This window comes from Barbus barbus (assembly GCF_936440315.1).
Source record: "Barbus barbus genome assembly, chromosome: 33".
NCBI lineage: Eukaryota > Metazoa > Chordata > Actinopteri > Cypriniformes > Cyprinidae > Barbus > Barbus barbus.
Genome location: NC_136761.1, coordinates 21,076,835 through 21,092,566, shown reverse-complemented (window position 1 = coordinate 21,092,566; position 15,732 = coordinate 21,076,835). Strand labels below are relative to the sequence as shown.

General features: G+C 37.3%; 1 protein-coding gene across 1 annotated transcript in view; it reads right to left on the bottom strand.

Annotated features, from left to right (window-relative positions):
* Positions 1-1,837: 1,837 nt before the first annotated feature.
* The window catches only part of LOC306853003 (glutamate receptor 1-like), a 70,469-nt gene continuing 56,574 nt past the window's right edge, over positions 1,838-15,732 (bottom strand). Inside the window, exons 12-16 of the mRNA XM_079390145.1 lie at positions 12,834-13,032; positions 12,507-12,754; positions 7,886-8,000; positions 5,265-5,399; positions 1,838-2,167 (exon numbers count right to left, since the gene is read on the bottom strand). Of these exons, the coding sequence (XP_079246271.1) occupies positions 2,000-2,167; positions 5,265-5,399; positions 7,886-8,000; positions 12,507-12,754; positions 12,834-13,032 (865 nt within the window). The 3' untranslated portion in view covers positions 1,838-1,999. The remainder of the gene's footprint in view (positions 2,168-5,264; positions 5,400-7,885; positions 8,001-12,506; positions 12,755-12,833; positions 13,033-15,732) is intronic.

The following is a 15,732-nucleotide window of genomic DNA, read 5'->3' as shown; positions in this document are numbered from 1 at the left end:
CATTGCGTCAGCAATGTGTAAAACACTAGTTCAATCAACTCTTCAAAATCTCACAGCGGTAAAAATGTTAAATGTCTCACTTGAACTTTACAAATCTTTTACTGCTTATAAAATACTGCTCTCACATGAGGCCATAAAGGACCGCAGTGTTCTGTGCCTAATAAAACACGTCAAGAAAATGGAAAGAAACAGCCAGAGAAATAGAAGCGTTTCGATGGCCACACAGTGTGTCATGTTTCGCAGTACAATGGCAGTGTGCAGGGGAAGGCTGAATAGGTAGATCTGTTTATTTTGAGCTGGAAGCCATGTTCTGAAAGCCTGCAGTGAAGAAGCCAAGAGCTCAGAAAGGTCAGCCTGGCCCCAGTAGCCGATCAATAATATCTCCACAATCATCATCTCAGGAGGAGCCTTGTCGCACAGTGTGTGTATATAGGACAGAACAGCCTATGTTTCACCAGTATTTGGATCCTGTAGCTGTTCTGCATTCTTTTCTTTGTCAGTTCTCTTAAGAGAAATCAACTTATAGTAGTCGTTAAAACTTTATTTTCATTTATTCACCCTTATGTGGTTCCAAACCTGTACGACTTGTGTTTTTTTCAACGGGGTCCAAACAATGCATATAATGGACATTTAAAATATGGAAAAAATTGTGTAGACCTCAGAAAATGTCATATGGGTGTCATTTGGAACAACATGAGGGTGAGTAAATTACAGAATTTTCACTTTTGGGTAAACTATTCCTTTAAGGCGTGTTCCATGTAGGCCCACATAGAATGTTTGACAAGTTCTACATAGATTGTGGGGGAAAATCTGCTGAATGGATTTTAAATGCAGTAAACCGAGAGTGCTATACTCTTTTAGACTGATCAAATTAGCCAAATGTGGCAAGGGATGTGTAGAAAATGAATGACAGCCATTTAGATTTGGCAGAAATCTCTGGATATTCCATATAGGTATAGCCTTATATGAATAAATCTTTACCAAAGTACCCTTTTTGTTACAACAACATCATTTAAATGAACTTTTCTTCTTGTCTTCTCAATGGCTTCACGCTAATGAGATCCGATGGTTTGTGTTGGGGACAAACTGGCTCATTAAAGCACATTTGCCCATAACTGAGGTCAAATTTGACTCCGTCCTAGGAGAGCTCCCAATGAAGTGGCAATCAAAACATGTGGCGGCTCGCTCCCAGGTCTCCGATGAGGTATGGCGCCTGAAACGAGGCGTAGCAGCTATGCAAGGTCCATGAGGTGGGAAATCACAGAGCAAGATAATCAACAAGTTCAGTTCCGCTATGCTCTACCAATCGACAACAAATCAAATTTATTCCTCACTCGGTTTCAGATTTACATCGGAATATTTACACTATGGACAGGTCGTTAAATGAGCTGATATGTTTGTTCAATACGCAGAGTGACCGAGAGAAATAAGCAATGTTGTTTACGGGGCACTGGATCCATATACTGTAAATGCGTAAGATCTTGCTCGTTAGCTTACTCTAACTCTTTTCTAGCAAGTATAAGGAAAATAAACTTGCTTTTGTCATTTCATAGAACATATTTGTGCAAAAAAAAAAAATCTCTGTGAGCTAATCTTTGTAAAGAAATTCAAGTTAAAGACAACATTGCCGAACACTGATATAAACTAAAATATTGCACACTCAGACAGAAGTAAACAGGTTTATAATATTGGCACAGCGCGAGTGTCGAATCGGACACAAGACTTCTCTTTTTTGTTTTCTGAATTCATGACATAAACGAACACTTTTTTCCCAAAGAGTCCCACAGGCTTGTTATTGCAGCACTTTTTTCCCTTTTTTATTGTTTTGTTTTTCTTTAGAAAAGAGTTTTATTGGTGGCTATTCACTGAGAAGAGTCTTCGAGTGCATTTTGGCAGTACGGTGTGTCTGTTGCGGGCGGGCAGACAGACATAGGGGCAGACGGCAGGTGAACGGGAGGTCCGTGCGTTACATGTGACGCGTGCCGCTCCGTCAAGATGGTCACATGCCAGAGGCTCCCAGGCCCATGCTGGCTGCGTGGCTCATGCACGGCAGCGTCTGCACAGCTTTGGGGAAGTCATGTGTGACAATCCGCCCGTTCTCCCCGCCGCTACCGTTCCCGCTCATCCTGGTCAGCGTGGAGCAGCGCATGGCGTCATTGATGGATTGCTGGGATGGAGACACAATAGCGTTAGACAGGAATATGGAAATACGCGCAGGACTGTTTGAAAGATGCTCATTTTTAGTAGGAGTAAAAGATGATTTAAGCATCTGCCTAATGGAGTATGCACATAAAATGTTTTGCCATGTGATGGCTGGATAATTAGTTAGACAACATTTGTGAGGTGCACTAATCTGCAGGCCTATGCCAACAGATTTCCATCTTTTGGGTTTCCTGACTGTAATTGATCAGCATGGTGGCTCGGGGGGGGGGGGGGGGGGGGGGGGGGGGGGGGGTCACAACACAATGCCTTTAGCAAAGCAAACAGATGAAACACTAATGAAACTTTTCCGATAATGATGCATTTTGGGAAACAATCCAATATTTAGCCATATTGCTATTAAATAACATTATCTCTACTAACCTACCAATTCCACAACACGGGCTCATTGGGAAAACATGCATACCTACCTACATTTATACAAAACTCTAAAAATGTACCTATACATACAATTCACTGTAATGTCCAGCTGAAACAACCACTAGTGGCAATAAAACAGCGACAAATTGTATTACTTTTTACATATTATCAATTAATAAAGACATGTTTTTGTGTGGTTCCATGCACAATACTATGTTCTTACCACAAAACACTTTTACCATAATGCATGATTTTAAAATGAATACATTTTAATATTTGCATCACAGAACCAGCTCCAAATACGGCTTTCTTGTAGTAAACTTGTTCAGTAGCTCACCTAGTAAAGTGTTACATTTTGGATGAGTTTTTTTAATTAACCTTTTTACTTAAAAATTTTAGTTTCTTTGTAAATATTTCCAAAATTTACTAGCAATTACGTTATGTTGTTTCAATGCAAATCCTATACCATTTTTTTCAGTGTAGCAAGCTAAAATGATATTCCTGCAACAAATGCACTGTTCACATTTCATTTTTTTAAAATCGGTTAGGTTTAGTGTAGCATGTAGTATGTCATTTTCAAACACGATAGAGCATTAATCTTTTAGCGCAGGAGATTTCCAAACTGACACAATATAAACAACAATCAGTGTAATCTGTCTCTGATAAAACTGAATGCTTATTTAGCAACACTCACTGGACATTTCACTTTGAAAGTGACGCAAAACATGCAAGAAGCTGCTAAATATTTTTCCAATGAGCTTGGGTTGCAATTCCTTGCTTTACTATCCATAACTGTACTGAGCACTTGTGTTCAAAATTATTTGCAATGGGAACAACCTGTATTTGCATTAAAGATGTGTTGTGGGCTAATACTGTTGTGTTGTCAAGTTTTAATTGCTTGGCTAATGCTGTTGTATTGTGCCCCCCAGGACCACCGTATTTAGGCCCTCAAAACCAAAGCTGACACTGTAAAGCATCTCTGACATGTGGGTAGACAATAAACAGTCTTGAAAAGCGTGTAACACGAGCTTAGTTAAATATATTAAGGTTCTGCAATATATAAATATATAGTGGAAACTTAATTTCCTGTAGAGCTGCTTTGCAACGATTTGTATCGTAAAAAGCGCTATACAAATAAACTTGAACGTGAACTTAATTTGCTACGGCGGTGTGGAAGTGAGAAATGTCATCGTTTTATTGCTGCTGTTGTGAAGAGCAATCCGCTATTGTAGTCGCAGCTAGTGGGCCTGAAACCAAGGCTAATGATGTGTCCCTTTAAATCGCATTTTTCCAATCTAGGAATGATTTCATTGCCCTACACTTCAGTGCGTTGGGGGATGAAGTTATACGCCTGATGCAGACTAATTAGTTTGCCTATAATGACTGAGATTCCTGCTCGCCGAATATGAAAAATGGACAGCTGTGAAATGTGACTCCTGTCAATTGAATTAACAAACCAAATCTATATTAATCTTTGCTATTATAATATTACACAAGTGTGTAATACCCAGCTAAACTTGTTACAAATCCTACTTTGGGTAATTGCCTGTCATAAAGATACTTATTACAAAAACCACACTGAAGTATCTATATGTGCAACGGATTACATTTATTGGGGACCTTTTTTTGCAATGGGGTTTCTTTGATTTGTCAGTCTGGCCTGTTAGGGAAGCCTGTTTCTGCCATAGGATAAAAAATAGATGTCAGATGTTAATTCAGAATTCTGAGAAAAAAGCCAGAATTGTCAGTTAGAAAGTCGCAATTACCTTTTTCTTAATTTTTTCTTTTATTCCATGGTGGAAACAGGCTTCCGTAGGCTTGTAGATTACTTGTTTATGATGGATACTTTTAATCAACCATGCATTAGCAAAAGTACGTCAGGTAAGATCTGACATGGGTCTTATTGTATAAAGGAGCACACGAGCTGACTGATGCATAATCATGAGTCTAGACGGACTATTTTTGGAGTCATGGTGGAAAACAGAGACCTGCAGTGTCTCCGGGGAACACTTGCTCTGTTTCATGAATGAACAGAGACACGATGTGTATAAACAAAGCTCTAGTCTATGGACAGAGCGGCTAGCGGACAACGGGAAACTGAGGGAGAAGGAAAGAAATAATGAGAGATTAAATTAGGAGTATTAAATAGGGCTGTCAAGATGTAGTCTGCATGTTTGCATACACTAACAATTAAAAATAAATAATAAAATAAAAACTACTTCTAATATATTAATATAAAAATAATGACTTAAATATTAAAACATTAATAAAACACTGTCTATTAAATGAAATTATATATTAGATTTTTATCAAATATATTTTGATTAACATTATGAAATAATCATATTGAAATATTTATTTTAATTATTTTATAATGAATGTTTTACTCATTTACATTTTTTACAGCCCTACTGTTAAACTAGGAGTGTAAGAGAAGAGGTGAGGAGAGACGGATGATACTGAAAGTGGGCAGCAGAAGCTTTGAATCTGGCAATGGTTAGATGGGGGGCAGGTTAGGCTGCTACGTGGGCAGGATGTGGCCTAGTTCTCCGCAGTACTCGAGGTTCCTACCCCAGAGTGCTTTATATCTTAACAGTGTCGCCGTACAGGCCGTAACTCTGCAGCTCAGTGTAGCTGCTGTCTAAGGCGGTGCAGTGAAAGGCCTGAGCGGCCCGCGCGGACACCTTCATTCTTTGGGACTCTGTTCTGGACTTGTAGCAGAACTCCACCAGGGCCACCAGCATGGCCAGACCCAGACCGCCGATCAGAATGTAGAAGACCCCAGCCACATTGCTGAGGCTAAGAGCACTGGTCTTGTCCTACAGGAGAAGGAAAAATATCTTAGATGAGATTTACTGGATAAAATTGTAACAAATTCACACAGACAAAGACAATAGAAGCATTCCTATACATTCCATATACACGTTTATGCATTAATCTAAACATATACAGTTAACATAAAAGCTAAAATGAGAACTATCTTGAATATAAAGTGCAAAAAAATACTGTGGCACCAAATGTAGTGCTATAATCATTTGCTTAAAATGTTTCCTGCTCCTTTGAGTATATAAAAATATAAAATATCAGGAATATTGATGAATATAAATATTTAGTTTCTGTTTTGCTAAAATAATCATTTTTATGGACTGCTGAACTTGCATTATTGCTAAATGATATTCATAAAGAAATATTCATTGTGAAACATCCAATTATGTTAATTTAAGTAACCAATACAATTTTAACAATAAATACTAGTATTAAATACTAATAATATCATTCAACATTATTACTAAATGCTATTATAATATGAACTAGTACATAAACTTATATAAATGCTAATACAATTATATAAAAATAACTAATATTAATTAACCACTATAGGTTAAACACATGTAAAAATATTGCACAAATTGTCCTTTGAAATTTTAAATTAGGAACAGGAAATTTAAATTAGTTCAATTTAATTTAGAATTACGAACATGCATTCATGTACTAACACAGGCAGTCTGTGTCCACCTTCGACTACTTTTTCACTTATTTAACCTGATAATTAGCATCTTCATTAATTTACAAGCTACTAAACAATCACATAGAATATCACAGCTGCAAATGATGATATCAGCCCAGGTCATTAATCTAAGGAGATTTGGATCTGTACTTAATCAAAGGTGATATAATAACAGTCTTGGTGTGGAACCGGTTCTCTACGAAAGGCACATAAGGGAGGTGTGGTGTCGTCTGTGTGTGCCATGCAGGTGGGTTTGGTGCAGTGGGGTGTGTTTCGGCCGGGGCCTATGACAGCACAGACAGCTGTCCACTGGGTTTGCATCCAAATACATGCACACTCCAAGGGCAGACAGGAGGGAGAACACAGAGGCTGAGGACCACAAGGGAGGCTTGACTCTTACGGATGATCAGAGCAATATGACCAGTCTCTCTCCAAAGCTCCATTCAGACCACCAGGCTATTTTAAACAAAGTGTATTACAGAGTGTATTATACAGTGAGTCATCCAGTCTATAATAATGGCCTTTCTCTTCACGGCTCCTAGAGCTAGACATACTATTATTTACACTTGAATGAATAATATAACATTTATCAGATTTAAGGTGTATATATACAAAATGTAAATGGAAGAAAACTGTCAGCATCCAAAAAACTACAATCAGGAATGCACATCATATTTAACCATTATATTTATGCTGCCAAAATGTCTAAATCTATTATAAACTCTATATTTTATGACGGATATGCTCATTTTTAAATGTGTACAGTATGCTAATGTTTATTTGTTTACTTATTTTGTATTCTATTATTATGTTTATTATTTTATATATTTTCATTTTGATTCATTGTGGGAGAATTTTGCAATTGCATTAAGTTCTTTGTGAAAGCTTTGTAAAAAATTACAAATAAATACAAAAATAAAATAAATATTAAGCAGCATAACTATTTTCAAAATTGATAATATTATGTTTCTTTAGCATCAAATCAGCATAACATGTTTTCACACAAAATGTGATAAAATAACAAAATTTTAATATAGCAAAAATGCAATTTCTACTACCAAAATGTGTCCTCTGGCTTCCCAAATGAAAGAATACAACCCTGGAGAGAGAGTAAGAGCCGCCCATGTCCAGATTCCTAACTGAACCTTCTGGAAGGGTGCTGAGAGGGCTAAACTGAAGAGAACAGAGCAGGACCAAATATGTGAACTGACCTTTCTTCCGGAGTCCTTGCTTCCACACTCCCCCTTATCGTACCACCATTTGTTTTTCAGTTTGTCTAAGACGGCTTGCTCACTGAGTTTCAACACCGCTAGGTTAACTGGGATTCTTCAACCAGGAAAATAACATAAATAACATTATCCATGTTATTTTATGTTATTCAGCACACATTAAAAACATACCCATCAATATCAACTCAACTGTTCTGTTTCTTTTTTAATTGACTGCACACATATCAGAAACATGTTGGTAGTTCATTGTAAAAGTGATATGGGTTAATACTCCATCTAGCGATGCTTCCTTGCTCCCTGCTGCAAGATGTGTATTATTATATCACTTTGGGTAACCGGCAGACCGCAAACACTCCGCCTGGAATATTGGCTATTATTGACCAGTTGCCATGATATGCCATCATTTGATCAAAATGTACTTATTTATTAATCAGCCAAAATGTGTTAATAGTAAGCTCAGTTTAGGTCAGATTGTTTTGGTCTAGAGTGTTTGGTTGGCATGAGTTGCCGGTTACCCCCCCATGGTAGTGGTGGTTTTACCCGCTGGGTTTGTCACATTGGGGCTGACCTTGGAATCACCTCCTCCGCTGCCACACTCTCCTTTGTCGTACCACCATTTGTTTTTCAATTTGTCCAACAGGCCTTGTTCATTCAGTTTTAACACTGCCAGGTTTACTGGGTTTCTTGAAATGATAACGAAATAATATTTTGGTCAGTGTCAGCCCAGATAAACCATTTCAGAGACAGTGTGATGGGAGAACAGACTCAAACTGGTTTGAACACAACAGCCACTGCTCTATGTAGGTTGGAATGTTAAATGCATGGCATTCGCAGTGGTTTTGCCTGAGTCTGTATATAAAGTATGTTAACGTGTATTAATGGAAAGCAATGCTTTTGTTAGTGGCCTTTGTGAAAGACAGGTTTTATAAAGCCAGGAACAAGACTTCTTTAGATAGAGGAGGAGAAAAAAGATGTCCTTAGATGTCCTTAGTGTTTAGTGTCCACTTTTGGCTCTTCCCTTTTGGGGAATGTAACATTGTGAATCGAAAACAACAGCCTGGAGACATTAGATGAATTCTTAAATAGATAGTTCATTCCAAAATAAAAACTCACTCTTAGACCAAACTCTTTCTTTCTTTGATCCGTCAAATACAGAAGGATATGTTAGACAGAATGTTCACGAAAAACAATGGAAGCAAATGGTGACCAAGGGCTGTCAAAATACAAAAAGTATCACACGAGTAGTTAATACTCTTATGACTGTGCACTATATTCCAAGTCTTCAGAAGTTTTGAGTTGTCACAGATCTCATTTGTGCAAATGGTTTGAACTACAGCTCACATAACTACCATAGATTCTTGTTAGTATAAAATGTGGATTTTAACAAGTTAATAAGTTATCATGCAATAAAATCCATGTCTGTCATTCATATATGATATGAATGAGTGTGAATGTGAGTGTGACTGTCATCTTAATATCTGCTAACACTTTATTTTGATGATCCCCAACACACATTCTACTGACTAAAAGTAACCTTGTAAACACATGTTGACTTATTCTACTAACCCTAACCTTAAAGTCTACTAATACTCTATTAATACTCTAATGAGAGTTAGTTGCAATGTAGTTTCAAAGTTACTTATAACAGTAGTCAACAGAATGTCTAAAGGGGACCATGAAAATGAAGTGTAACCAAATGTGCTCTAGAACCTGGAGTATTGCATTAGAGGTATTCTTAGCCTCAGACGTCATGTCCGTGGACCAAATTTGTGATGCATAAGGCACACAAAATGGGAAACACTTTGGTGGTTTCGAATTTGTCATCTGATTGGTTGGATTCTACAGGATTTCTGTGATACGTGTCTCACATTCTTTAAACGTCTGCTTGGAAACGAAGCCACTGTGCCACCAAAACCTCCTTATGGAAGACGAAAGCGGTCGTGTTTAAAATTGTGACAATAAGCACTTATCAGGATCAACTAAACACTGGATTTTCAAAAGTATGTCAAGTTCACATCACTATCGTTGCAGTAAACTAGCACAACGTTTTGGAATGTATCATTTATTATATGCATGTCACATGGACTACATTTATGGTGATTTTTTGTCAGTTTTGGAGCTTGGTCACCATTTACTTTCATTGTTTTGAAAGGAGCAGCATGAACATTATACTAACGTTGTCTTAGCTTCAAAGAAGCAATACCATTATTTGACCAATATGACAGTAGATGGTTTTAATTTTTTGACTTTAATCCCCCTGCCCCACATGAGTGATATGTGGAACCACACATATCTCTTCATCTCTTTTCATCTACTCTTTCATTCTCAGGTCTTGAACACCCCATACAGTTCACACGCACAAACGTACATTTCCGACTGGCCAATCTGTGTCACAAGCAAATGTCGTGTGCAGCTCTGTATGTGTAGGAGAGTGATTCTCTGGCTTGATAAAACCCAGGAATTCTTTCTAATCCCAGAAGCACCAGACAGAAAGAAGTCAGAGAGTGTCTCAGGAATGAGGAACAAACAGCTACATTCAGTTTGATGAGCATTTTCTTCTGGAGGTGGCAGTGTTTTGTGTGAGATGATTTTATTGACTAAATTCAAAGAATGGGCACAGATGGATAGAGATAAAAGGGCACACACATCAATCTTTAGGGGTATCGCATCTTGACTGCAAAACAAACCGATTTAAGGTAACAGTTGGCGATAAGACAAGGAAAATGTGGAACAGCTGTCGAAATGCACCAAAACAACTGATTATTTCTTCAGTCAGTAAATTAACCCATAAAATACAAAGTGAAGTAAGACGTAAAACAAGTTCAAAAGGACTTGGTCTCAATTAACATCATCTTAGTTAAATTGTTCATTAAAGCATGATGAGGCTAGCAGACCGTAACACATCAGATAGTGAGGTGCAAAAATGATCTCTTTTAAAGGCTCTGATCAGTGTCATTAAAGCTACATTTACATTGTAATGGCTCATGCACAGATCTCACAAATTTTTTGTCCTGTTGTTTGCATCAGTTCACTTGAGGTTTACCCGAGATTTTACATTAACCATGAAGATGCTTTAAAAAACAATTTAAATGTTGCATTTAAAAATTATTTTTATTATCAATTTATCTAACTACATTTAAAAAAAATTAAGTTGAACAGTTTCAAGTTTTGTCAATCTGATTTTTTAGTGATTTCTAATCTTAAAATCTTAAAATCTCAAAGAAATAATGTAGAAATCTATGTATTTTTCACAGATTAGGGGATTCAATTATTTAAAAGCATTTTAATTTTATACACAGATAAGATGCAAAAAGAAGTTTTTGCACCTAACAATATTTGATCTGTGCCAGATGTCTATAAATAATAAAGTTAATTGACTGTGTAAAAAAAATTGTGGCAAAACAAGAAGCTAAATTTAGTGAAAATACATGGAGCATTATGGTATATTTTGACAACTGCACCACATGGTTAGTCCAGCAAATCATAACTCAATCTAGATGTTCACATAAGATTCTCAGTGTCTACCAATTTTGACAGAGAGAGCAAAATCTTCCATTATCTTCCACGTGATGAAATCACGCAGTATATGCCCATAAAACATATACCGGTACGTGTAAACACATGTCAGTATGGGAGTCGCTCTCTCTCAAAATCAGATATACACTGCACAGCTGGTAACTCACCAGAGAGAGAAACACATTCATGAATTAATTTCCAAGCCTCTTTCACTCTTGCTGTCACAGTAATGGCTAGCTAGTATTGAATTTAATTTGAGTCCTGCCCTAGGTGGCAAGATGGAAGTCAGTCATTTACATCTTTTATCCGATGTCTCTCTCCCACTCCATCCACGTTCTCCCCCTATTCGCTTTGCTATAAGGTGACCCAAAAAATTACTGTACAATTGCTATGAGGTCGTTTCCCCAAGGAGCTTATCTTATTAGAGAGAGATGGAGTTATTGAGGTTATTTCAACAGCTCCAAATTGCCCTTGCGAGGCCCTTTGCACTGCAATGAATGTAATATCATGTGGGCCATGGTGTATTAGTCAGATGGGTACGTTCAAGCACAATAAATGCGATGTTAATGATGGCAGCATACAATTGAAATAACAACTGTTCACCTTATATTGCAGAGAATATAAAAGAAACGTGTTAATGTCCACATTCATCTTCAGAAGTGGCTTGCATAAGAATAACAACTGATTGCCCAATTTCTCTCATGCGCAAGTCACTAGGAGGAGAAAGCTTTCATAATTCGTAATGAAAGAAGAGAGAAAGTGAAATTAGCATTCTGTAAACCTATAGCTTCAAAGAGCCTGTCGCCGTCTCAATGGGCTCTGCCCAGCGGAGCCGCTGTTTAATGAAAGGACGGCGACATGTGCTTCCTAAAGAGCTTCTGAAGAGGGCGCATCATTTTCCTGCCGTTTCTTATGCAAGCACTTCTGGTGGAGTGTGCTGAAAACCCCTTCAAGCAACATGAGGTACGGGCGGGATTTTGAACAGCTCCACACATAAGTATGTACACCCACACAACAGCATGTTCTGTTATAGCAGAGGCTGCTTAGTACAGTACTTCCACCCTCGCCCTTGGTTCAAAGGATGGCTTATTTAATGATGTCACGTAAAGCCATTAAAAAGAGAAACCAGGCGAGTTCACTGAACAGCCACAGCACTTTGGCAAAAGCTTGCATCTTATTCATAAACCACCCCGCAATCCAGGTGTTAAATTTGGCACTGTGCAGTAAGTCATTCTCAGCACAAATGCGTTGTTTTTCTATGTAAATTAAGCTTATTATAGAATGCGTCTTGTTTGCAAAACTCAGCAATATTTGCTTGCAATCGTGTCAGCAAAAATTCATCAAATGATGGAGAAGAGCACATATAGACTATGCAGTGTACTCAAGCACACTTGGCATTTTAAAGAGCTGATTTAGATGTCAGGACTGCAGTGATAGAATGATGCTGTACAGGTTCAGTAAAGTATGCCAGATTGCATTAGTCTGCTGTGTCCTTCATAACCTAGTACTCAGAACTGGCTTGCAAGTTTGCGAAATGCAATATGATTTTAGATACTACCCCATAACCCCTTTAGTTCTGTATCCAGCCTCTACCACAACTGAATTACCACCAGAAGTTAGTTTAGTAATGGTTAAATCCATACAGTTAGCATACAGTGGACAGCTGACTTTACCTGAGAGGGGATCCTTTGGGGGTGGCGATGCCGTAGCCTTTGGAGTCCAGGTTTCCTCCGACCTTCATAGTGTCACAGGGTTTGCGCTGCTCGATGTACTCGTTCATGGTGGACTCCAGCAGGTAGGCATACTTCCCTTTAGATTTCCTCACCCGTATAACTCCTTCATCTGTGGTTTTCACAAACACTGAGGGATCTGCAGACTTCATATAGGACCACATCTTCTCAAAGACTGCGATCTTTGATCTCTAAATGAGGAAAGAAAGTCAAATATTATACATTTACAAATATACTTGTTTTAGGTTAACACTTCATGTCTACTTTTACCCTGAAGAATTCTTTGGTGGAGCCGGCATCTAGAGTCCCATAAGCAATCTCAGTCTGTTTGGCCAGATCCTCTGCACTCTCGATGGGTGACACCATCCTCTCTACTGTGAGAAAAGCAGCTAGGTTGGCTGTGTATGAGGAGATGATGATCAGAGTGAAGAACCACCACACACCACCCACGATACGGCCAGAGAGAGACCTGTGGAAACACAATTACACACATACAGTATATAGTGGCCTCAATAAGTAAACTTATGTACACATAAAAAACACCTGTTTGTATTATAAAACCAAACATCAAACTAAGTAGCATTTATTTTAAAGAAATATAGTACAAAACAGACTCTTGGTTTTCAAATATATGTACTGTGCAAAATGAGATGTACCTCCTTAGCAAATGTAAAAATGTATATCCATTTTTCGAAGTGTACATATAATACTATAATGTCAAAATTCACTTATACAGCATTTAAAATGATCGATTTTATTTATTTTTAAATTTTTTTATTTGCACTGCTGTGCAACTACAATTTTTGAAGGTCTGCATTTATTTGATCAAAACTACGGTAAAGCAGCAATATTTTAAAATACTATTACAATTTAAAATGTATTTATTGTACTTTAAAACATTTAAAATGTAATTTATTCCCCTGCTGAATTTTCATCAGCCGTTACTCCAGTCTTCACAGTCATTTTCCTTCAGAAATATACCATTTCACTCATTTATCGATTATCAGCCATAACATGAACATAATTATCAGTTTATCAGCCAGGATTTTATTCAAGAAGAGCTGAATATTTTATATCTGTTCTGCTAAAACAATTCAGAGAAACTAATGGAAATCACATGCTCAAATGGAGATCCATTACGAGTTTATCAGGTGTATTCATTCAAAAAATCGAATCCCATTCTGAGGAGCACTGAACACTTTCTACATCCTAACTGTAACTTACAAACGCACACGTTGATGCTTACAGTGGTCAGAGGTCTAGTCTGTTTGATACACTGCTCTCTGTCTCCACTCAGCTATAAACTCCTAGTGAAATGTGTTGAAACGAGATAAGGCCCATCACAATGCGACTCACCAGCAGCGCATTAATCTCACTTTTAGAAAGTTGCCAGTATGTTAAATGAATATATGCATATTAATTGCCGGGGATTAATGGTGATGAGAGCACTCAGCCGCCACTGTAATTGCACTTTAACCAATAATAATTAAAAAACAAAAAAAAGGTGAAAAACAAAAAAAACAGATTTGCCCAAATCCCCAAGGATGAGTCCCTCTCTCGCTCAAGTGAGTCTAAGCAGCGTACAACAAGAAACGGTGTGCGTAAAAGGTTCCAGGGAAAGTAGTTGTTCGATATGTGTGGTGGAACAGGAAAAGCTGCTCAGATAAAACACGTAAACAAAAACAAACGCACGGTTTAATAATTTAAGCTGGGAAGGAGGCGGAACCTGGCGAGATGAAAGGCTGACGAGATGGCAACAAACAGAAATATGAAAAGGTAAGAACCTGTGAACCCTGTGAATGTGCAGTGATTGTCAAAAGAACGAATAAATGTGTATTTAAGAGAAAGAGCATAACGAATATTTGATTTTATTCTTCAAGGGCTGGACTGAGATATCGCCGGTCACAAATTCTAATTTCACAAGGGTAAAAAAAGGAAGAACAATTTCACCCCTGGCCAAATCCTGAATCCAGAACACCATGCGTCAAGAATATTTTTTAAACCAGACCTTTGGGCTTTGGCTCTAATCCTATGACCTGAATGAAGCTCAGGCAGGCATGTGAGATCAGTTTAACATCTCTGAGGGATTTCTAGAAGGTCTACCTGCAGGCCTAGAAGGCATAAACAAAACCAGGACCACTCTTCCCTGAGTTCCTGGCATCCGGGCGACATAATCCTCTCTCTCTGCTGGAGTAAAGACCAGGGTTAACTGTGTACATGGTGAATCCACCTTGATGGGGTGGCATGGATAGTCAACAGGTCTATTGAGATTGATTTATAAACCTGAGACTTTTTAATTTTCATTGTGTGAAATGTGTTTACAAATATAGCTGTGTACAGAAAGCTATGTAAGCACCTAGTGTAAGATGGGAAATTTATTTGCTGAATGGTTTAGTACACAGCAGTATTATAATGTAATGATGCTGGTAAATCAATATTCAGTGTTACCAGGCTACACCGTAAAAATGATTCACGACAGGTCCTGTCGAAGTGTGTTGAGTTAGTGCTAAACCGGTCTGATGAAGATGCTGATGTGTTGTGTCTGCTATTTATTCAGCCTCATAATTCATATTAGCTAATTACTCTTAAATACACGATACATATTCTGACAAATACAGCATGCCATATTTACAACCGCCAAATAACAAGCTAATCAAATGCATACTGAAGTACATTTATTTGAGAAAATTAAATGTATGATTCAATACTAAATGATGTCTTTGATTAGTCATTTCAGTAGTCTCCATATTGTGATTTAATAACTGCTTGATAATTGAAACACTGAAGAATGCTGCACACAGTAAATGTGACACATCTTACACTTACATTACACTGACAAAAGATGAAATAAAATAGATGATTTTATGTCTAAAATAAAATAGTTTAACTATTTTATTAGAGATTAATTTAAACCTAAAAAATTTAAACATTAGACATTTTGCTTTTGCCAAATAAAAGAAAACAAGTTTAAGCTGAGGCACGAAATTTACTAATACTGAAATAAAATAAAGCTACATTGAAATATTTAATAAAATACAAATATATAAAATTAAATTACTAAAACCTAAAGCAAAATTAAAATTGTTTAACAGATGTTATTTAACTGAAAATATAAAAAAGGTCATTTAAAAGCATAATGAATACTATAATATTATATAAATTATACTAA